The following is a 23,803-nucleotide window of genomic DNA, read 5'->3' on the forward strand; positions in this document are numbered from 1 at the left end:
TTATCTAGGCTGGCACGATATCATATCTTCACTATATGATTATAGTGGCCAAACGTATTAACAATAAGGATATAATAATAATAATAATAATAATAATAATAATAATAATAATAATAATAATAATAATAATAATAATAATAATAATGCCAGTCCAATCTTTGTTTATTATACATGTTGTGTTTCTTTGACAAATGAATTACACTCAAAATAGTAGAGAATAGTATAATGTAAATACAGTAAGCATGTTTTAAGAGGGACTGCATTATTTACATATTATCCCATGTGTGTTATTAACATAACATGATATCAATATATATATATATATATATATATATATATATTATATATATATATATATATATATATATATATATATATATATATATATATATATATATATATATAGAAGTGAATCTATTTGAGTGTCAAAGGAGCAGTTTGCCACTAGGCTACTTAAGGCAATAGGTTTGATAACAAAGTAAGCTATGTGTCTTACAGACACCTCTGAATAATAATATTGATATATTTAATCATTTAATTATTTTCAACTGAAGTTGCTGTGCAGAGCCTGACGCAGCTGTACTCCAGTCCACAAGGGGGCGATGCTATTTGTCACTCGCTCGAAGTCCCGGTAGAAGAAGAAGAGTCGGGCGGACGTGGGTATGTTTACCGGCTGTAGCCGCACCAGGTAGGCAACGTTATGCTATCGATGATATCTCTTGGGTTTTTAATTATTTGCTTAAATATTTCCTTGTTTATGCGAGTGGCTGCTGTAAATATCGCGGTTACGTGAGATAATTTAAATTTGACAGAGAAGAAGTAATATAGTAAAGACTTGTTTGCACGTAGGTTGGTTCACATATAGCACGTAGCTAAGGCTACAGCTAGCCCCGTGTAGATACAGTGCGGTTCTTTATTTTTTTTAAATGCCACTTTAATAACTACTACTACTACTACTTGCTGGTCGGAAAACGTACACATCTGATAGAGCTTTAAATTGACATAAATAATAATAATAATTTAGGAAAGCAGTTATTGTAGTATTGTTGTAGTGTTACTGTATTCGTTTGCCTCGCATTGAACGTTGTTTCTTTTGTTCTGGTCACTCTTATTGCATTTGTCAATAAACTGCTGTGTAACGTTGGCATCTCTGCCTCTGTCCCGCAGAGAAATGGACAAGAATGAGGATCCGGACGCAACAAACGGCAGTAAAACGCTGCTTATCCGCCACTTACCAGATGAACTCAGCCAGGATGAGAATGTGGACCTCTTAAAGTATTTTGGAGCTGAGTCGGTCAGGGTTTTTTCAACACCGGCCGTTTGGTACGTTGTAGCCTATCTTACTGAAACCTAGTTAGGCTTTACTTGGAATTAATTTGAATCCATTCTGAATAAGCTCTTTTATCTCTGCAGAAACATGCAGCCTTTGCAACCTTTCGAAGTGAGAAGTCGGCTGCAAAAGTGAGTTGTTATTATGAAGCGTTTGTATTCATGACGTTTTGAAAGCGTTGCCTGCATAAATTTAGAGCTAAAAGTAAATCTAGTCTTATCTTAATATGCCCCGTATGGTGATCAATCTCCATTGCATCTATTTCAGGCTCTTAACAGGATCCATCAGTTAGAGGTCCTTGACCGTACACTTGTTGCAGAGTTTGCAAAAAGCCAAGATCATGTGACAGTATTGAAGGACCCACCTGTGTCAGCAGGTAAGGTGACTTAAGTCATATGAATGTATGAATGAAGACACGCTGTTGATCTGCACAGTTATCAGGTTGCATGTGCACTTTGCTGATGTATGGGCTGTTAAGTTAACTGTGAGTTAGTGGTATTAAGATCCAGTTGTAAGCCTCTCAGCCCAGGAATGATTTCTCCATACAGGGACTTTATTCATAAATTACCAAATGAATACAATCAGATTTAACAGGCTACCAATTGAAAAAAAAAATGAAAATCTGAGTGCTGGTGTGAAACTGATTCACTTTCAGTATGAACTGAATTACTAGAACAATGATTTTTGTAACATGTTTATTTTATTCTACAGTGGTAAACGTGTTGGGAAGAGCAGAAGAAACAGGAGACCAAGCAGCCAAACATTCCCCTCATAGAGACCGGCGTTGCACCCAGCCTTGGGTGAGTGTTGAACCCACGCCCGGAAGCACATGAGCAAACGTTGATGTAGTTGGTGCTGATTTCTGAATTGCTGAATGAGATGAGGCATTATGGTCTCATGGTTTATTCTTTTGGCTGGTACACCTGTATGGCACCTTGCCACTGTCTGAAATGATGACACTGAAATGTGTCAGTTGTACACAGCAGGTGGGTTAGTGTGAATTTGCATAATGTTGAATTCTAGTATTTGTTCTCGCCCTGTATGGTGAGTTTAAAAAAAATAATCGTGTTACATTCTACTGTTTTAGTCACAGCTTCCATCTCCCATTACCAAGTCATACTATATACAATTAATTTGCATGTATGACACATGGTGTCCAGACCTGGTGATGTCAGTTTATGTGTCGAGGCCAGCTGACAATAAACCTGGATGAGAATCTGAGAGCAATAGTGAGGAGCTGTCAGCGGCCTTGTGTCCAATTAGATGCTCCGACCACCCTTGGGCACCTGACATGCCGTCTGTCCTGCAGTTGGTGGTGCCAGGTGGTCTTTGATACCTCCCGCTCCAAAACTACCAGTCTACTCTGGCCTGGGGCTACAATACTATCTGGTTCAGCCAATAGTGTTCACCGCCTCCTGATATGATGCAGTTTACTTGATTATGTAGTGCAGCACAGATCAATACCACACTGATTGTTTATCAGAAGCGCTTAATATGAATATATTCTGATGAGATATCTTGATTTGGTTCCACACAATTACGCATATACATTTTTAAAAATGATCCATATTGTGTTTAGCAGTAGCTCATTCTGGTGTCTACAGTTGATGTACTGCTTAGAGACATCGTCGTTATGACAAAAGCATATTTTGGGATAAAACAAAGAAGCCCATCTGGATGTCTGAATGTATATTGTCGGTAATCACCTCCAAAAAAGAAAATGCTTTCGAATGGTTTTATTTGGGTGTAGTGATTCCCTTTATTGCATTCATGAATGAATAAATAGAAAATCCTCTATCCTGGTCCTGTAATCATACATGGATATATAACGTCTCTAGAAAATACATTTAAAATTTGGAAATTAGTACAAGAAATAGCAGGTGTGTAGTCTCCAGTGACAAATCAAGGCACCTCTTCAAATTCAAGAATCATAAAACATTCCTATATTATAAAGAAGTCCTGCTAATTCTATCATTGCCTGCAACAGCCTCATCCTAATGAAGTTCCTCTTCCTAACAAGTTATATCCAAAAGTTTATCATTTAGCTCCGAGATCCTCAACAGCAAGCAAGCTCCCAAAATGTATGAAGATGTTCAAACACTGGACCAAAATGTCCTTTTCCAAACCAGGATGTTGAATCTCACTCGCAAGATTAACGGGTCGCCCCAATACTTTTTTCCCCATAGTGTATAATTTAGTATGTTTGCACTGTTTTTCAGTCCCAGCAGAACTAGCCAAGTGGCAGATTAAACAACATACACTGTACCCCTACTTTAAGTCTTTCTCATTAGGCCTCAGAGTCTTGGCTTATATGTTATTATTACATGAGGACATGCATTGTTGCTGACTTGGCACGCTGGTCCCAGCGCCCCTTTATGGCTGGGGTTCACCCTTTGTTGGCCGAGTGCTTGTCATCTAAAGAATAAGCTACCTACCTAAAGCTCCCAGGCTGGACCACACCCCCATGCGTCTCCATTATTTTGACATATTTTGTGAGTTGTTAAGTGAATGGGATATTGTGTTTAAGGCAATAAGCTGCAGCTGCTGAGTTTCCTTCTAAGTCATTTAGTGTTTTTCCCTCTCTCCTACAGGTTGAAATTTCAATCCACTCCCACTTTGAAATATTTATACCCGCCGCCTTCTAACAGCATTCTGACAAACATAACGCATGTCCTTGTGAGTGTGCCAAAGTTTTATGTTCAGGTGAGTAAATACTACTACCTTTATAGCATTCTATTCTCGTCAAATACCTGCAGCGTTTGACATGCATATGTTGTTCACCTGTGTATGTACTTGTATTTCTATCCCTGTATTAGTACTTTCCTTTTTTTGGAAGCTATAAAAAAGAAATGCAAATTCCGAGCCTTCAAATTCATATTGTAAAATGGAAATATGAATATCCCAGAGGTTTTTGAACTGCATCCAACCTCTTAAAGATCAAACAGCAAACATTTGCCTTTTAAATTTCAATTTGGGGAGCAAGTATTAATAATAAACCATAAGTGGGAGGCATGAGTTATGGGTTTAACATTTCCCTGGGAGCCGTGCTGCCTGGATTTTCACCACTGCTACTTCCAGCGTTGGCGTCTTGGTGGTGCTAGTGTGTTGCAGAGAAGCAGCCTCTTCACTGGTATCTCACTTCAGCCTCAATCTCACCTTGATCCCTGCATTTTAAATGAAAACGCAGAAGCCTTGCAATCTGTTTTACATATGGAGCCCGAGTTCCAGGCTGCCTGTTTGAAATCAGCAGTATATTTATATTACCAGCTTCCACCCAGCTTTTGGTATTAATCTTTAGATGCAGCCATCACTGTTCTAATCCTCCTATCCCCGGTTGTACAGGTACTACATCTGATGAACAAGATGAATTTACCGTGTCCGTTTGGCCCGATCACAGCCAGACCCCCCATGGTAAGCTTGTACACATGATTGTTGGAGAAAGAAGAACAGGCTCATGGCCGGATAGTTTATAGATGGTTTAATTTATTATATGTTTAACAAGAAAACCAGTGTTGTTATGAAGGGACTGCTATTAAAATGTGTTAGAGAAGTAGGACCCTCAACCTTCAGTGGCTTGATTGATTTAGTAACTCTGGGTATTTGGTGACTCGAGTGGCAATCTATACATACATTTAGGTGAATGTTCTTCTTTATTTTACATGAGAGTAACATAATCTTTTTCACTGCTTCTCAGATTAACAAAAACAAAACAACTGCATCACCCAACATCACCCAGGGCTCCTGGAAGTTGTGATGGTCATTTATTTTGTTGCCAATTTCCAGCATTTCATAAATCAAATCCTTAATTTAGGAAATAATCATCAGATCAATCGGTGATGAAAGTAATCATCAGTTACAGGCCTGTAAACTACACTACTTCATCACAGCCCTCTTTTATTATTGTGTGGGTGGTATTTGAAGTCTCATAATATTGTGATTTAATTTCAACCTTATATCGATCACCGTTACTGGGATCATAAACATGTTGCAGGCGATGCCTTAGTAGTTTTTGAATGGATCCCAGTTTTGACCAAAACATACCAGGCACCTGAGCAAACACTGTTCTCCCAAAGTCTGCCAGTTGAACACAGAGGTATATTTAAGGTACGCCATGATGTTTTGCAGTTTGAGCTCCTGCCTCCTGCACCACCCTTCCCCATGCCTCCTCCCTTTCCTCCTGACTACCCCCCTTTACCAGAGGAGGAGATGGAGTTTTCCAGTGGAGAAGAATCCGAGTATGAGAGTGGGGAAGACGAAGACAAGGAGAGGTGAGCAGTAGTTAGAGGGGACTTATCTCATTGCCGCTGCCAGTCGATCATTTAGAAGTAATAGCGTTTCTCATAAGACAAGTGGCTTGAAGGGTCCAAGGTAGACCCTTTGTCCCTTATTCCCTGTGCTTACTTTATTTCAGGATTGTTCGTCTGATGGGCCTGGTCAACCAAGCATGCAAGAGACCCTTGAGACCAAAGACGGCTTCAAAGAGAAAGAAGCCCAAGTTCAAGGATCTACTCTATGCACCCAAACCAGACTCTCAAAGGTACACCAAAAGCACTCGTGCATGTCTCAGTCGTCATGCAAAGACAGTATACATAGGCAGACAAAGGAGGAGGACAAAAACCCCCAGACGATGTGTCTTCCTCATAAAAACAGCCTTTTGTGGCTCAGAGATGTATTGTTTCCGCACCACACAGACGCACTCCCCTAATGATGGACCACAAACTCTGTTTCTAAACTATAAATACACACACACACCTCACCGTCTCCAGGCTGCATGTTTGTGGACTGGGAAATATCTCTGGTTGATCAGAACAAAATATCCCAACCCTTAAGTCTCTCTGGAGACAGGATTATTGCGGGTACTTTTTTATAGGCTGCCGTTGAGGGGAGTGGTGATTGTCTCTGCTTTTCTCAGTGCTCCAGTGCTGCAGCCCTCCGACGTGTTTGAGCAGCCACACCACGCTGGCCAGAGGAAAATCGAATTCCACATTTCGGTTCCGGAGGTGGCAGCCACAGTGGAAGGAAGTGGGCCAGGTCGGCCTGATGATGAAGACAGAAGTAAGGGCTTTACTTTCCTATTTCAGCCTTGGATGTTCACTTACTACAACTTATTATTTTCACAAATACACAGTCCTATTATTAATTTATTAATCATCATCATCATTTTGTGAAAGAAAAAACAATCTCATATTTTCCCAGAGCCCAATGTGATGACTGTGAATTTCTTGATTTGTCTGACCAACAGTTGCAAATCCCAAAATACTCAATTTACATAAGAATAAAACATTTAATCAGCTTGAATTGCTCTGAGCACGATTCATCTTTTTTTTTTGCTAGTTATGACATCTTTAGTATTTTTAATGACTACAATATATTTGAACTAACAATTATTTTCATCCGCCTGACTGAGATTATCATCTCAATTAATCACTTTTTAGTAGGTGCCAGAAAATGGTGAAAATTTCTCACTTCAAATGGAAAGGAATCCAAAAATAATTTTTGAATTTATGCTTGAGAAATTACTTCAGTGTTAATTAGCTGGCAAATTGAATTTCTTGTCAACGGATTAATGGATTAATCTGCTGAAAGTTAAGATTTGATTTGAATTATTATCCACTGTTTCCCATCACTTATCTGTTATTGACTAAATGCATCTTGGGAAGGAAATTCGTGCCAATGCAGGTCAGGCAAATTAGGCTCAATTATGTTCACCCCCTTTTACTTTGATCATCAATCAGTTGAGGAGCGGCTTGCAGCTGGCAGTAAACTATATTTAACCTGCTTGTTGATCAGTTATCATTCCAGCTTGTTAGCTTGTTAGCTTGTTAGCACTTAAACTACAGCCCCCTGCATGCAAGGCATTCATATTGCTGGTTAATGCTTAATGATCTGAAAAACTCAGAATTTGCATCACTAGTCACGTCAAATGGCGGCGCAGGGTGAACGAAGAACAGATTTTGCAGTCACAATCAATATAGCATGCACTGAGGAATTGATTTATATTAATTTTCCCTTTTAAGTAACATAAACCAGGAGTCTGTATAGAAAAAGTGCCCTGCCTTCCCTCTTTTGAGCAAGAAAGGCACTATGTGGATTTGACTATTACTCTACATCACGTTTATTATCACTTTGAAGCAGGAGGTGGTTTGATACTTCTATTGACATAAGTTAAAGCCCTTACCATGAGCGAAGTCACAGCAGTCACCACGAGTGTTGCACAGCAGTATATCACAGCAGAAAGTCGCACCGAAAAGGTTTTACCATTATCTGTATGAGAAAATGTCATTGGGTGCACAGCCTGTGTTACTTGTCAGCTGTGCAGTTCCCCGTTTGCCTTATCTCCCTTCTCTCTAGCTGCAACTTCACTCCCTGGCAAGCCCCTGAGAAGTAAAATAGATCTCAAAGTCAAACACAAAAGATTTCCTAAAGGCAGAGGAAAGATAAACTATGACAGGTGGCTTTTTGGATTAGTCTTGTTTTGGGGAGGGGGGGGTGGGTGTGATCCGATAAACAAGCTATTTAAATGGAAAGGGGGGGGGGGGGGGGGGGGACAGATAAGGTGGAGGATAATTTTGAAAGCAGTGATCTAGTTCTCTGCTGAGAGTGTATCAGAAAAGCTCCCCAACACTTCTTGGTCCAGTGCGTGCATGCACACACACACACACACACACACACACACCTGATGTGGCTGACAAGCTTATTTCCCCTCCTCAGATTTGTACAGGCTCACTGCCTTTAGTAATTCCATCTAGAAAATGTGTGTGTCCGAGTTATCCTTCCCACTTCCTTTCAAACTCATGTTTACAAAACAGGAATGGATTTTGATTTGATTACTGCTCTTTATTTGACATAGACTGAATGTGTTTACGTCTCACTCTGGGAAGCGTCTTCTTTCAACTATCAGTGCAACCCGTTTAACTCAAACGTTATTTCTTATCGCGGTAAGCCCCGACAAAGAAATCATTATTTTCAACTCAATCAGTTTATAATGATGCCATGGTTAGAAAATTTAAACAATCAATATGTTAAACAAATTGTGACCAAGAGGATTTGCATCCACTCTCCCGTCCTGAGCTTGTTTGGTTTACTGAAGAGGATAAACATGGTGGAAGTGATTACTTCACCATCTGCTGTTGTCTGAAAACTTCCATCTGTATTTGGGCTGAAGGGAGAGTGTCCTCTTCCTGTTTTGTATCATAAAGCAATCCAGCAATGTGCATCCATCCAACTTAGTGACACATAATCTGAAATTCTGTTAAACTGCTGCCAGTGTTGCCAAAATGAATCTAGCAACAACTCGATAAACACTTTGTGCTACTTTTAATGTTGCGAGTTCGACCTCTGTGTCCCTTCAGGAGTGGATGAAGAGGAGCTCGCCCCCAGCAGCCGTCAAGAGGGGACGGAGGCTGAAGGTTTTGGGAAGCTTTACCCCAGCACCCAGTCGTCCCAACAGCAAGAGGAGCACAGCGACGATGAGCAGGATCTCCCCTCAGATGTCGTCTCCAGAAAGGAGCTGGAGAAAGGACGGCTGTCAAGAGATGGTAAACATGACTTCAGTGGGGGCGTCCACAATTTTTTTTCTGGCAGGCAAATGTTTTGTGTTAATGCTGCTATATTGCAGGGTGGAACTGTCTGTATAACAGTGACCGTATCAACAACAACAAAAAGCTTTAACATTTTAATAACACTTTTCTTCCCTCTCACAAATGCTGTTCAGTGTACAGATTAGGCAAGAAGAAAGGCAGCGGCGTTTTGTTTGAAATGCATATTAGTGCAAGGTGTCGGCTCCAGAGAATCAAACTTGACAAAGGAAACTGATGGATCCATCAGAGAAAGAGGAGCTTGTGCTAAAAAGTTTAATATCAGCATTACCTTTTTAAGATTAAACTCACCCCAAGATAAGGACTGAGGAGAGATGTGAAATTGTTGTTTGGCTTTTGGAACATTACATTCTGCTGTTCGTAAGTTGCTGCTGCTGATTTAGAGTCTGGTTATGTTTGAACTCCAGCGCTGAGTGCAAAAAAATGACACAACCATCACCTATCACGACGGTGTCACAATACTCCAAAATAGAGTCTTTGCTTTAAGCCGTAGACAGACAGAATCACAGAGGTTAGTGGAGTAATGCAATCCTAATATTGATCATTTGTTATTGATATTGTGTCATCTTAATCCAGGCCAAATAATATCAACCGGAAATTGTGTTCAAATCATCATTGCTGAGATTGTTGGTCTATATTTAATTGAGATTGTCAATTAGATGTTTATCTTTTGGTTCTTAATGTAAAGACTTGCCAACAGAGTGGCACCGTGCTGTGCTTTAATTCACACATTGTCGCTGCTCTAATCTATAATGCTGTCTTTACAATGGATCAAATGACTGTGGAATATAAAGTGGTTGCTCGTAGTAAAAACAGAGAAATATTGCCCCAACTCTTCAGTTCCCTTCAGCCTTACAGAGCATTTTAGTAACTTTGAGCTCATTGTTTTGGTTTTACAGCCCCCCCGACCTCTCATCAGTGTCATTTCCTGACCCAAGCTGCTTTTAGCAAGAAAGCTTGATGAAATGGACTATATGCGGTTTGGTGCTGGATGGGTTGCTGTTTGCTAACAAGCTCCCCATTATAAAAGTAAATGGTCATAATATGTCAATGTTCGCAGCCTATTTCTGCTGCACAGACAGTGAAAAACAGAAACAGAAAAGTGAAGATATTCCATCTCTTCTAATGCAAACATTGAAGTAACTCTTAGGTGCAAATGTGTTTGAATACCCCACAACCTGAACCCACTGAGTTTTAAGTGTATTTGTAGAAATAATCAAATGTGGAAACATTTCTAAATAATCTCCACATTCATGCAACCAGAATATATTTTTTACCATCTTATTGAATCCCTGTTCCTTACTTGGTACTTTGTGTTAAGAGAACTTTTAAGTGCAATTGTTTATTCTTCTTTAGCCATGTTTTCCATTCGAGTGTGGCACACATCAGCTGAGATGTGATCCAAACAAGTCCCGTCTGAAATGAACCGGCTTGTAGGTGGTGGGACCAAAGATATAATCATTTAATGTCTCGGCACATCTCTCAGCCTGGTTCTTCAGTCCACTCTGTCTTCCATAAAACATTGAATTTGCCTTTATGTTTATATTGGCAGCACTAGGTTGATTCGTTGTACATGTTTTTGAAGGTTTTCTTTTTTCCTTCTGTCTTTTAAACCAGAAATAAAAAGGATGTCTGTGTTTAAAAACTATGAACCCGGTGAGCCAACCTGCAGACTGTACGTGAAGAATATTGCAAAGCAAGTGGAAGAGAAAGTAGGTACATTTATAGCACTTGACCCACTTTGGTTTACTGGATATGATGCTTATTCTGGAGTTTTCATTTATTGCTCGAGACCAGTACATTCTTCATTTGTCATTCTGTGTTACAAATCATCAGCGTTGCATTTTACTGTGAGCTGTTACCATTACTTCTGCATGAACAGTGGAATTCATATTAATATATTGACACTTTTTGTTTCGCAGGACTTGAAGTACATCTATGGGCGATATGTCAACCCTCTGTCTGAAGCCGAGAGAAACATGTATGTTGACAGCAATCCAGACTTTCTTCTTATTGGCAGAGCTTGCACGTCCCTCCACCCCGTCCACTCTTCAGCTATTTTTGACTCCCGCAATTTGTCACTTTCCTTTGAGAGTTTTTAGTAATTCATGCTGACTGCGGGTTGTGTTATTAATAAGTATCTAACCTGACGTAGACATCATGAGGGACATTTTATGTTTGCGCATCAGCAGTACTTCAAATGAATATTCCACCTGAGTCATCAAGCCCAGCTTATGTTGAGTAGAAGGGCCACACGCCGAACACAGATGTAGGTGATAAACAGGAAGATGCAACGCTGCCAGAAAACGGATCGTCCTCTGGCAAACCATCTGTGAATTGATTTTAGAGAATTAAATGATGATCGAACATGTATGCACATTAATCCAAAATCATCAATTCATACATGTCTACATACATACATGATGATTTGTTGTCATAAAATAATCCTGTACTAAAGGATGTTGCTTCTATTTGTCGTTAGTTGCATAATTAGTTTAGCATAGAAACATACAGGTTCTTGTGGCTCAGTGACACATGATTGACAAGCACTGTGTTATGTGGGTACATAACATTTTCCTCTTGTAACGCTGAGCAGCGAGTATGAAGTTTACTCGGCTCGGCAGCAAACCTGAAGTGATAATGATGTGTCTGCTTTTTTTTTCTCCTTCTTTCTCAGGTTTGACATTGTGTTAATGAAGGAGGGGCGGATGAAAGGGCAGGCCTTCGTTGGACTCCCCACTGAGCAGAGTGCAGAGAAAGCCCTGCGGGACACCAACGGCTACGTTCTCTATGACAAACCTCTCGTTGTTGTATCCTTTCACCCCCTACTGCAAGATGAAACGAGGATGAGATTTTATAAGGAGTGGAAATGCAGGCCTATGTGGTTCAGTTACCGTGAGGAGTTGGCCACACGGATTTTAACTGGTACAATATGGTTTTAATTATCAGATGCATCTAATTAAATGAGAGGAATGCTCATTTGCAAATTTAAGCTGCGAGTGGAGATGCGTTTCATTAGACACAAATAAGTTGTTGGGTCTACTTGGAGCAAACAGGTGTCCCAAAAGAAGTAGGTCAGTGATGCACTTGCTAGTCTTGGCTCATGTTGTGGTTGTATTTACAACACAATAATGTGTATCCCACAAGTAACCCAGTAAGAAAAGAAAGATTTAGACCTGGTTGGTACCAATGCACTGAACATACATGAAGGGGCAATTAAGAGGTGGTGTATGATTATTATTAGGTGGTCGGATGTGTCATTAGCTTTGGTCCTCCATGCCTTGGAGGAGGACCAGGACTCATTTTCTGGCATCCCCGAACAACCACCTGCTCAACACGGAGAATTACACATCCACCTTTGAACTTGTCTAATGGAACAAGGCTATTGATTTAGACGGTGTATCCCATAACCAACGAGCATCAGCATCTTAGTCTGAAGACTGAGATGTAATTTAGTTGAAGATGTTGTCCTGCATGCAGCTATATTCCATGCACGTTGACTGTTGTTGTTTGGTCACTATTAAGCCATTTACAAGGTGGTGAAGCTTGACATGTGTTCAGTTAACTGGAGATTTGGGGCTTATAGATTTTTAGGAATTGTGTGTTGGATGCACAATCCACTTCTAGCAAATAATATATAATATTACTTTGATATAGATGCTGGTATAAAAATGGTATATCAGCTAGATAAAATAACCCTGGATTTCATGCATGCAATATTTCCTGCAAGTCTCTCGTGTGTAGAGACTGAGTTTGTGTTGGAATCAGAGTCACTCCGCCACTACCAAAGGATAGTCTAGAGGATTATAACTTTCAAATGAATGGTGACCTGCAGCAGCTAGCTGATGAGCCTGTTTGTATTTTTATATTATTTGTGTTTTAGTTGGTGTTACCTTAAAACCTAGAATCTGAGAATCTGCCATGGCAAGTGTGCTTAAAGAGTAGCAAATAAAACCCAACATGTGTTATAAGGTGGACTTGGACTTTTAGGGTTTTATTCTATCTGGAGCATCAAAAAGTCGAGTAAGGTTCATTTCGGTACAGATGTCTTTTTAAGCAGTCATGGGCAGAGGACAGCCGGTCCCAGTTTAGAGTCCCTATAATGATTTTTTCAGTGCTAGCTAGAGACTGCAGTATGACACTTGCCAGAGAATCCTCAAACAGTCTGCTACTAAAGTTAGTGAGCTGGAAGAAAAAGCTGCACTCATTTAAAGTGTAAGGTTTTTTAAGAGACAGCACTGCAGTGACAGCCTTTCACACATCTGGCTCCGCCCCCTTTACTTAACCCGTCACATCGGCAGAATTGATCAGTCTACGTGCATGACGGCAGCTGTCGCTGAGTAAATGAGTCGACCTCAGCAATGCAGCAGACCTGGCGTCCATGTTTGGCCGGTAGTCTTCAGGCATTTATGAGCAATTGGCTGCAACCTTTTTTCTCGAATGAAATTCACATGAGGTGGCAAGTGTCACAAGAAAGAAGGCCCCTGTGAGTAAAACATGATGGTATGTGGTATGATGTAAAATATTAGTCTGTGAATCTATGCCTCAAGCTGTGTTTTGAGTGAGGGTGTGGTGTTGGTGTGTATTTTCTGGTGTATTACGTTTGTAGAAAGATAAGAATGTATTTGTAGCAGTAGAGCTCAGTAATAGGACCAGATGAAGGATTAGGTTTTTAGACAACTTCCCTTACTTAAAAGAAGCTTAACGTCCTCGCCTGAAAGAGAGGATGCTTTATCAAGTGAGTGTAAACCTTTGCCCGTTTAATGAAAACGTTTGCTGCCTACACACCTTAACTATAAATTCACAGCAATTTGCCAGATCTGCCAGACCAAAAGAAGACAACACGGTTACCAAGAGAGGAGCAAAACAACGATGAACTCAACAAGTGAGTGAGACATTGAAGCATTTTGTGAATCTGCAAAAAGACAGTATTAAAATGAAATGGCATAGTGTATGTGTTCTGTTTATATAGAAGAAGCCTTTTTTATTCTTGTACTGGTGTCTTCTTTTTACTTTTGTGTTTACACTTTATTTATTCAAGATGCCAAGGCTTGATATTGTGGCCCAGCAGAACCATTTGTATCCTTATTCTGGCATATCCTTTGGAAAAACAAAGAACTAAAGACAACGGGGCAGTTTATTTGTAGTTCTTGTGGCTCAATTGGAACTTGAACCAACCTGTATTGTAGTCTAAATTTAAAAGGACTGAGTACCATGCGTTGTTTTTATAGCTTATTTTTCTTACAGCATGTTCTCTGATTTACTTTGTCCACTGTAAACACTGTAAGCATGTGCTATTTTGGAGTCTCTCAAACTTCTCTTACACTTCTCTACCTTGTTTGACTGAATTTCAGGCGATGGCCATCAGATGTCTTCTTCTTCTTTTATTACAAAATAAACTATTTTATTACGAGAACTTTTGTCATGTTTTCCTCCAGCCACAGCTTCAAATATATGTAACCATTTGTGACTAGACTTCAGTAAAACTATCATAACTGATTGTTGTTAGACCCAAACTGAAGGTCAGAACAGCAGAGTAAACACAGATGGGGGAAGCTACATTGCCTGATGAAAGGCGGCTGTCCTGTTTTGTTGCATTAAAACCTGGAATTAAAATAGATTTCTTTATTAGGATTCTATGAAATGGACCTACACAAAATAGTCAAAAAGCCCAGCGTTGTGGAGTGTACAGCTTAAAGTGGCCCTATGGACACATACTCTTCTCTCCACTTTGGAGCGTTCCGGCTCCTTCATGGTTATCTCGGCTGTCTTGTTTGCCTCTCTTATTAAAGTCCTCTTGCCTGGTCCACACATGGGTCCTCATTTTACAGGTGCCGTATACTTTTCATTTTGTAATAACTGATGTAATGCTGCTCTGTTAGATCAGGTGACACTTTGATTGCACGAAGGTCTTATTAAGGGGGTGAATACATACACACACACCAATTAGCAGGTTGTTTTTCTTAAGTATTTTTATTTTATTTTATTTTTTTTTTTTTCGTCATTTCATTTCACCAGGTCAATCACAAACGATCTACATCAAGATCATTTTAATGCCAGGTTGTAATGCAACAACATAGGAAGAACACCAAGGGGTTTGCAAAGCACCGTATATGAGATCTCTGCAGCAGATGGTTGCCAGTCAACACAGTGGAAGTCCGCAGTACTGAGGAGACGACAAACCAAACAGACTGTGGGGAAATTGCCGGGACTGGGTTAGCTTGCCTATGCGATCCCTGGCTGGCCCATCTGTGTGTTTACAGAGAGTAAACCATGGAGTGAACTTAGCAGCCATCATAGTTGAAGATTTGAAAATCTAATTGGTTTTTGCACTCTTTTTGGTGTAAACAACACTGAAAGTGAACTGGATGCGTGTCAATCACAGCTTATCTAAAGTTTGTGGTGTAGACATCCGATGAGGGGAAACATGAAATTGTCGTGATGAACGCGGTCTCTATAGGATGCATGGAGCTTGCTCGTCCACCTAACTTGGAACTGAAGCATAAACCTGACAGTTACACACTGCAGCCAATGCTAGAATATTCTGACCTTGTGGATGCTCTCAAAGATTGAAATGAATGCACAATAGGAATGTTGTACAGCAATGATCGAAGTGCTCCCCTGTTGCGGAGGATAAAGGGACTGATTTAATAGCTCGGTGTCCAGTGACGCTCACATCGGTCTTTGTGTCTGATTGTTTTTTCTGGTTCACTTCATTGTTAGCCGATCCAGTTTTGTGTTGGTGGGTGCAACCTTGGCAGTTCTAGATTAGAAAAAATACATTTAAAACTGTGCTTGGTTAAACGAAAATTGAAAATGAGCAATGGGATATTTAAAGCAGTACGAGGGCTGAGGGCCTGAGTGGTATTGTAAGATGAAGACTGTCACAACATGTTTACTCTAAAAGACAATGTAATGTTCCTAATATAATTTCACTTCAGAATCTAATGATTTTTTTTATCACTAATAATTATTTATTTGATCTCTAATTATACGGTTGTTACCTTCTCTGAACCTCCATCTTTTTTTCTCAGGTTCGCAAAATTCCATTCAAATAATATCAGCTCAGGGATCACTTTGATTTGATTTGAATTATTTAGCACAATTAAAATGCAAACTAGAAGAGACAAAACAGTGCAAGGAGATGCATGAAAGCCATAGGGGCTTATTATAGCCTCACCTATTATAAAATCAATAACAAAACAAAATCGGGAATTGAAACATAAGAATAAAATATAAAGTAATATGTATGAAACAGAATAAACTAGAGTGTGTGTGTGTGAGTGAATGTGAGTGAGTGAGTGATATGGCAACAATGTATCTGCATGTCAAAAAAGACCATAGGCTGTTCTTGTAAACATTAAGAGAAGGACGTTTAGTGTTAGTACTGAAGTAATTGTTGTTAATGTCAATGTATTGTACCTTTTGTTTTTTGTTTCCCCCCCCCAAAAAATGCACTCCTATGTTCTTACCTCTAGCACTTTGATCATAGCACTCTTGTACTTAAGGTATGTTTGCTACTACTTTACTCAGATGAGGACCTAACACTTTTTTAACTCTTACTTTATCGGCAACGATATGTTGTGGTTGTTGTCTGTCTTTCGACAAATGTAGCCTACTTATACTTATACTACTTATTGTAAGTCGCTTCGCTCCAAAACCAAACTGAGTGCTCCATTTTCAATCTCTCTCAGAATCTGTGAATGACTTAACCGCTTTTAAATAATTCTGAAAGCAGCTCTGATACCACGGGCTATTCTAATTAGCTGAAAAGCTGAAGACATGCAGTTCTCTGTGACTAACCAGGAATATCATCAGCGCTCCTGTCATGTAGCCCTTGTTGTTTCACATGTCCCTGTTCACATGTGGCAGTGGGGGGGCAGGTTTAAAGGAAAGCTGGTCTCCTTTTGGAGAAGGCATCATAATATACAATTCAATTTAAGTTGTTTACTTATCACATATATCAAATATTTCAATCCAAACCTCCGAATGGACCTATCAAAATGCGAATGCATCTCTGCATAGTGACTGTGTAGCTACGCTGATTTAACGGGACTATCACATGCAACAACGGAGGCTTAATGGTGTGTGATCGTCATATCCTCCAGAGGGATGATCACCATAATTAAACAGCTATCTATGCTGCCTTTAATTGCAAAATAAGAGTGAAAAGCATCTTGTGTGCATCTTATAATAGACCAAAAATAAAGAAAAGTAGCTTCAGAAGCAACGCAAATTCCCTGATTGACTGCAATGGTTTCCAGAAACTGATTTGGCTTTGTGAATAACGGCCGATCACGGTGCATCGTTTTCCTCCGGTGTAACTTTCCTGTAAAATCTGCTGTAGTTCATTAAGTCCCAGCGCTGCTCGTGAGCTCGGCTTCTCTGTGGTTAAGATCCGAGCACGCGGGGTCATCAATCACGCGTGCTCGTCTGGTCCGACCTGCAGCCCATACGTCAACGCCAGCGTGAGGGAGGAGTTCCCATCTGTGCCCTACTCTGCCCGCCATCTCAACGATGACAAATGTGCCACCCGCAGTGGAGATATTGAGAGTTACCAAGACATTTATCAGGTAACATTTGAGCAATATGAAAGATAACCTTTTGTAAGTGGACGCAGATAAAGATGTATGTTCTGCAGTTCCGCTGCACCGCGGCTCCTTCTCGGTTTAATACTGCAGCCACCCCACAAGTAATATCCTGATGATACGTTTCCTGGCTTGGACCAGGTGTGCTGTCTGTCTGCTGCTCGGAGCCCATGGCCTGCTGGGTACATGCGGACAGTGTTGGGCATTAAGCACATGTGGCCTATTTTTCTGGTCACTATCTATACCACCTCCACTGCTGCCTTTCTACTGTGTATTCCTAGTATTCCTACACACCGAGTGCAGCGTTTCCTCCTAATCTTTTAAAACATGCCACGATGACTCCAGGCGACGTGAACGCGCCCCGGGCCGTAAGGTATCGCCACAGACAGTTGCTAGTCCATGAGCATGTTTGCTGCGTTGCTTTGGGTTTAGCAGTGTGTCCGTCAGAGACGCTCCACATCAGGAAATTGACCATTTATAGCAATTGATTAAAGAGTTAGATTTGGCAGAGAAGATTCTGCTCTTGAGGGAGCTCTTAAGGAAGGATGCTGCTGAAACTCTCCCAGTTTATTCACCATTACAACATTATGAACTTCATTCAAAAACATCTGGTTCTTTGCCTACTCAGCCAGAAGTACATAATAATAGCATTTTATTCAATGTTGTACTGATAATACTGTGTCCCAGGAAGCTTTTTAAAGGCCATAATGTTAGAACACTGCTCGCTGAAATTAAATTAGTGTGAAATTACTGCATTCATGAGGATGTATTAAGGTGATCAGATTTCCATTTTATCGAAATGTTCTGCTTGTTTTTGTTTTTTAATAGAAGAAACGTGAACTTTATGTTTTTGACGATTTATTGAGGTGAAATTACCTCCGAAGATATGCTGTCTGTACATGTTTGTTAGTACTTTGGCTCAGCCAGAGGATTTTAAGCAAAGGAGTGATTTTCTGTCATTTGAGGTTTGAGCCAAAAACGAATACAAGCAAAGCATGAATGTTATTTATTTTTTTAAATCCCTGTTTTAACATAGTGGTCTTTATTTGTCAGATATGAATCAATTTGACTTCAAAGAAGACCATGAAAGTATAAATTAATTACCAACTAATCACAGATCCTGGATCACCGTACCACTGAAACATCAAGCACATACTCACCTATAACACAGCACATGATGACATTATTTCTCCGTCAGCTATGCACTGTGTATTTTGCCAGAGTTCTGAACAAATCAGTAAAGTGTACAAACCAAAAAAAAACATGCAGTCCTTCTCGGTAATAACCTTAATAAGACCAAACCACAGGCTCTTGACTTTTTTACTCTGAATTGAAGATAGAAAACAAAAACACTTTGGTTGCATAAACAACATTTTAGGCATTTTCTTTGGGTCTGCCTGTCAGCATGTCGTCAGTGAAAACCTTGCTGTTGGATGACATTAAAACTGACGCCGAGCCAACGCTACCAGGGGTTACCCGCCCAGGTGAACTCGTGTTAGTGATGAATGCAGCGAGTAGAGTTCTACTTGCTGGGCGTGATAGACTGGAGCTGCTGGGGAGCCCGGGCCTCTTGTGGCCACTCCTGTGGGTTGAATCACATACATATCGAAGCAAATAGGGCCATGTGGAGGCTTTGCTCAGCTTTGTTTTTATAGCAAACACTTTTAACCGACAAATGGTGAGCGGTGCAGTTTGATGGAGATGTCTATCTTGTTCAAATTTGGCACCGTTTTCCTTGGCACACAAGACACTGTTGTCTCTCTTTTGGCAACATTTTTGCTCCCGATTTCATCCGACCACGGATATGATTTAGTTTGTACATTCCCGGCTAATATTAAAGTCCCAGTCGGCAAGTCTGGTGGATCGAGGGCACTTTTGAATGTTTACAACTCTCACGCTCCTCCCCCACGACCACCGAGCTCCTCCCCCACAACCACCGAGCTCCTTCCCCTCGACTTCGTGTCCTTTGAAATCCCTTAGATCACGCCACCTTTGAAACGCGGGTCCGATGTTGACTCTGGTTTTATCACGGGCACCGTCGCCATCTTTAAAACCTTCCTGTGTCCATTTTACACATATTTAGGTCATGACTCCCTGAAATATCCCCCCCAACTTGGTTTCACTTTGCTCCAGTCTCATGAAAATCCCATCTCAATGCGAGCTTGTTATAAAACCTGCAACAATAAACAAAGGGAGCGAACAGCAGGGAAGCCTACGATGAGCTCGGTGAAGGCATTTCTTGGAGCCGATAGTAAGGCACAGACAGAACTATCACCTGCAGCATGAAGCAACACATTCAAGATGTAAGTTTCCTATAGCTTTGAGCTTCCCATCCTGTCTCCCTGTTTGATGGTGCGTGTGGCATCTACTTTTCTTTTTTTTAACCACGGGTTGTAATAACCCTCAAATTGCCATCTGCCTCTTCCCCGACACCAATCTCTGCTCTCTTCGTGCAGCGCGACTTGATCAGCAAGGTCTCAGCGCTTAATGACCGGACTACAGTCAGCACTCGGATGGTGTTGAGAATGAAAATGCAGCCGTAGACAGATCATGTCACATTCTTTACATTTTGGGGAAAGACGTCATTAAGGAGCTTAAATACTCTTGACCCCCGTGGGCCTTTTAGCCCCATGCAGAAATCAATGAGGTGACAGACCTAAACATTTCCCAATAACTCCTTCCATGTTCCTCAATTGCACTATTGGAGCGTAAATGTACCATGGTGCATTGCGGCTGCGTTGGTGGCCTGCTGAGACATTCTCTTCCTGCCTGGACCAACTTAACTGTGAGCTTTTGCTGACTTTGAAGGAGCAAATGGTGGGAAGACACATTGCTTAGTCAACTTCCGGGGAGTGAGTGTGTGTGTGTGTGTGTGTGTGTGTGTGTGTGTGTGTGTGTGTGTGTGTGTGTGTGTGTGTGTGTGTGTGTGTGTGTGTGTGTGTGTGTGTGTGTGTGTGTGTGTGTGTGTGTGTGTGTGTGTGTGTGTGCGTGCGTGCACTCGTCAGTCTTACAAGTCTTTCCGAGAGCAAATGTGTCAATTCCAAGGTATGCTTATTCATTATGGAGCGAGTGATGGCTTGACCATGCATATTTCATGCGTTTAAACCTTGCAAGTTTTATGAAGTTGTCCGAATGAGTAGCATTTAAAAACTGAAGTGAAGTAATGTGCTTGAATAATGAATCTATAATGTCTTTGATAAGAATTACAACCAAGGTCATCAGTTTTATTTAAGCCAGGACGTTTATTTATTCATCTTAATTGCATATTTAACTTGTTTACATTAGGAGCCTTATGGATGGAGTTTACTTGGTACATGCAGATCTAGTGTCCCCATTGAGCTCTTAGTGGTTCCGTTTTTTCCGTCGGACAACTCTCTCCACAAGTTATGCAGCGGAAATGGTGGGAGTGCAAGGTGTTTGTCAGTTATTGCATATAGGCTTGTAAAGCCTGTATCAGTATGTGAAAGTGCACCCTGCTCTGCTGTGAAGTGCTCATCCCCGATGCCAGTTTCTTCCTCCCTTTTCTGACATTACACCTCCTCTCTCATTGCTCTGCCCGGTGCTGTCCGAGTTGCCAACTAAATCTCAGCCTCATCTTGTCCGCCGTAACCTTGTTTATTCCCAACAGTGGCATTAGCAAAGCTGTAAAAGTATTTATGGGGGTACAAATGCGGGACAGCCAATCTAAGGTAAATCTATAAATCCTGGCTGTTGATTTCTCAGGGCCGGGAGGTGCAGGCCGGTGATCAGTAGAGGTAGAAAGTATTCCCCCGGTGACTCTGTGTGACTAACGCACAGAGGCCGAGCAGCATGCCAAACAGTGGATGGTGACGGTGTCGTGCTGGCAGTGTGGCTAAGAGGTGAGACAGCGTTCGGCTATCCATCTACTGTGAGCTGGTATCATTAACCAACACCAAAAAGGGACCTGACTCAGCAATCGCGTGTGTGTATGTCACATTTTGCATCCCGTCCCTAGTTGGTTTGGAGTTGAAGTACAAGCTAGAGCTTACAATTTAAAAAAAAAGACTGTAAAGAGCACAAACATATCATGCGTGAAGAGGTGCCGTTACTCCACAGTGACGGATGCATTAATCATTTAACGGCCACCGGGGGCAGAAAAGTGTCACAACTAACTGACATACACAGCCACCACATATCAGCCGCTTGCTATGTTTTATTCTTCTCATGCTTTATTTTCTGGCCCTATTTTTTCTATTTTCTTGTTCTACTCGCCACCATTTCCTGAAAAACATATCTGGCTCTTTAGCTCTGGGATGCTGTTCACCTGGTGTCTGTTTATTTTCTCCTGGGTGAAAAGCTTACAGTAGGTTTGTCATTTTGTGTCTATAGGCAACTGATTATCATAATTTTAATGATTAAAAAATATTTAAATGAAAACTTCAAGACCCATATATGGATCGTTTACACTCGTATATGGCGAACAGAACTAAACCCAAATTAACGGTAAATAAGACGATTTGCGAATATTAGCGCAATCTCCTTTGTTGCTAAGATTCTCTGTTTAATCACCTGAAGAAGATCACCAGGCTTGTTTAGTGTCGGTATACGAGCATTACTCCCTCGTATGGCAGGAGTAAGTTGAACCATATATTTTCAACCTCAGTCGAACTCGTGTCTCCTTTTAACCTTGTGGTCCTTGCCGGTATCGTGCAGGGACGGAGCTTCCATCGGCTTCCATCTCTAATAAGATTTACAGAGAGTATAGCAGAGAGAGCCGGGTGATACGTCTTGGGAGCTCTACCCTCAATATTGGCAAGGAAATCAATGTGGTGAGTAAACCTACCAGCACAGTTTGCAATCAGCTGCTAGGCCAAAAGTAATCACTGAATTGAAGTAATCCTGGAAAGGTTTCCCCACTGTAGCAAAGTTAATAACAAAAGAGTCACCCGGACCTACGCCTTGAATTATATTAATCCTTGTATCAAGAATAATTACCAGGAAGGTTCAGGAACAGTGACCTTGCAGAGTGCGAGCCTCTCTGGTTGTCCGTCTGGACTCCTTTCAACATTCAACAGGCGTTCCTGGATGTGTACTCAGTGACACAATGTGCAATGGGACGATGTCGTTTCTAGCTGCTTAATTCTTTGCGCTGCGCTGTCAGGGAACGCTCCCTTGGCAACCAGGAACCTAATCATCAACAATTTCTCACTTGTTTACATTAATCCCATCTAGATATCCACTCATTCCCATGGCAGCTCTGTGTAATTCTGCTCCATTGTCACGCTGATGATAGACAGTCGGCCAACTCTCATTAATTAGCTGTAAATATTAGCTGTCTGCAGTCTCTGGAAATTCCCTTCTAATTCTTTTTAATGGGAGTGAGGTCATTTGTTAATACTACCAGCGCACAGTGAAAGGCCTTACGTGTACACTCCCATTGAGCGTTCACATCCATCCCAGTTCTTTGTTGTTCTTTTAATTAGAAGATACACCCGTCGCACGTTACTTCAGGGATGCCTGTTGTTGTTCTTGAGCCTGCCTCCGTTTGGGGAGATCAAGCATTGCTCTCCCGCAACGTCTGTCTGCAAGTCGACTGTCAGACAGCTAGGTCAGGACTTTGTCAAAGCCCCAATCATTGTGGCTCATGAGAGGTCAAGTGGCGTCATGTTTGGCTGAATTACAAGCCCCCCTTGTCTGCTTCTCCAAGTGTGATTGCGGTTTATTTTGCAGCGATGAAAGGAAACACTCAGAGGCACCGTTTCATGAAAACCTTCAGCTCCCGTGTGTCTGATATCTTCTACCACCGGTAATGTTTCTATGCACTAAATGGATCACCTACTAATCAGACATCATTATTTTATTATTTGGCAAGATATTGTCATTAGAGAATTCACTTAAACATTGGAAGCTTCTGGATTCATTAATCTGATTATTGTATTTTAGTACGTCTAAATACATTTCTGGAGATCTTTGATTTCTATTATTATGCATAGTAAATATTGTTCACCTCTCTGTATATGTAGACTTTGGACCATCATTTACTAAATGAGCATCATGCTGTAATGAAGAAGACAGACCATAAACTAAGTCACCAAGTATGACCAGTTTTTCATAGAATTCTATGAAATCTGACTTCTTTTTGCATGTGGAGTCGCCCCCTGCTGGCTATTAGAGAGAATGCAAGTTCAAGGCACTGACCGGGAGGTTTGCGGCTGGAAAAATAAAAGAAGACAAATGTCAGATGGCTGCTGTGAAAGGGAATGCTCACCCAGGGAGTTCAGCTTGGAAGCTGTTTCCATAAATATGTCAAAAATACTCTAAAAAGT

General features: G+C 40.9%; 1 protein-coding gene across 1 annotated transcript; it reads left to right on the top strand.

Annotated features, from left to right (window-relative positions):
* The first annotated feature begins 598 nt into the window (after window positions 1-598).
* Window positions 599-14,276, top strand: rnpc3 (RNA-binding region (RNP1, RRM) containing 3). Its single transcript, XM_084033210.1, is given in 18 exon segments — window positions 599-688; window positions 1,168-1,304; window positions 1,307-1,323; window positions 1,414-1,461; window positions 1,598-1,706; window positions 2,042-2,055; window positions 2,057-2,130; window positions 3,922-4,033; window positions 4,673-4,741; window positions 5,456-5,598; window positions 5,742-5,867; window positions 6,243-6,385; window positions 8,683-8,868; window positions 10,546-10,640; window positions 10,851-10,909; window positions 11,606-11,738; window positions 13,736-13,813; window positions 13,970-14,276. Coding segments are annotated over 17 exon segments (1,560 nt in total). The 5' UTR covers window positions 599-662; the 3' UTR covers window positions 13,805-13,813; window positions 13,970-14,276.
* The last annotated feature ends 9,527 nt before the right edge of the window (window positions 14,277-23,803 follow it).

The sequence above is a fragment of the Eutrigla gurnardus genome (assembly GCF_963514095.1).
Source record: "Eutrigla gurnardus genome assembly, chromosome: 18".
Taxonomy (NCBI): domain Eukaryota; kingdom Metazoa; phylum Chordata; class Actinopteri; order Perciformes; family Triglidae; genus Eutrigla; species Eutrigla gurnardus.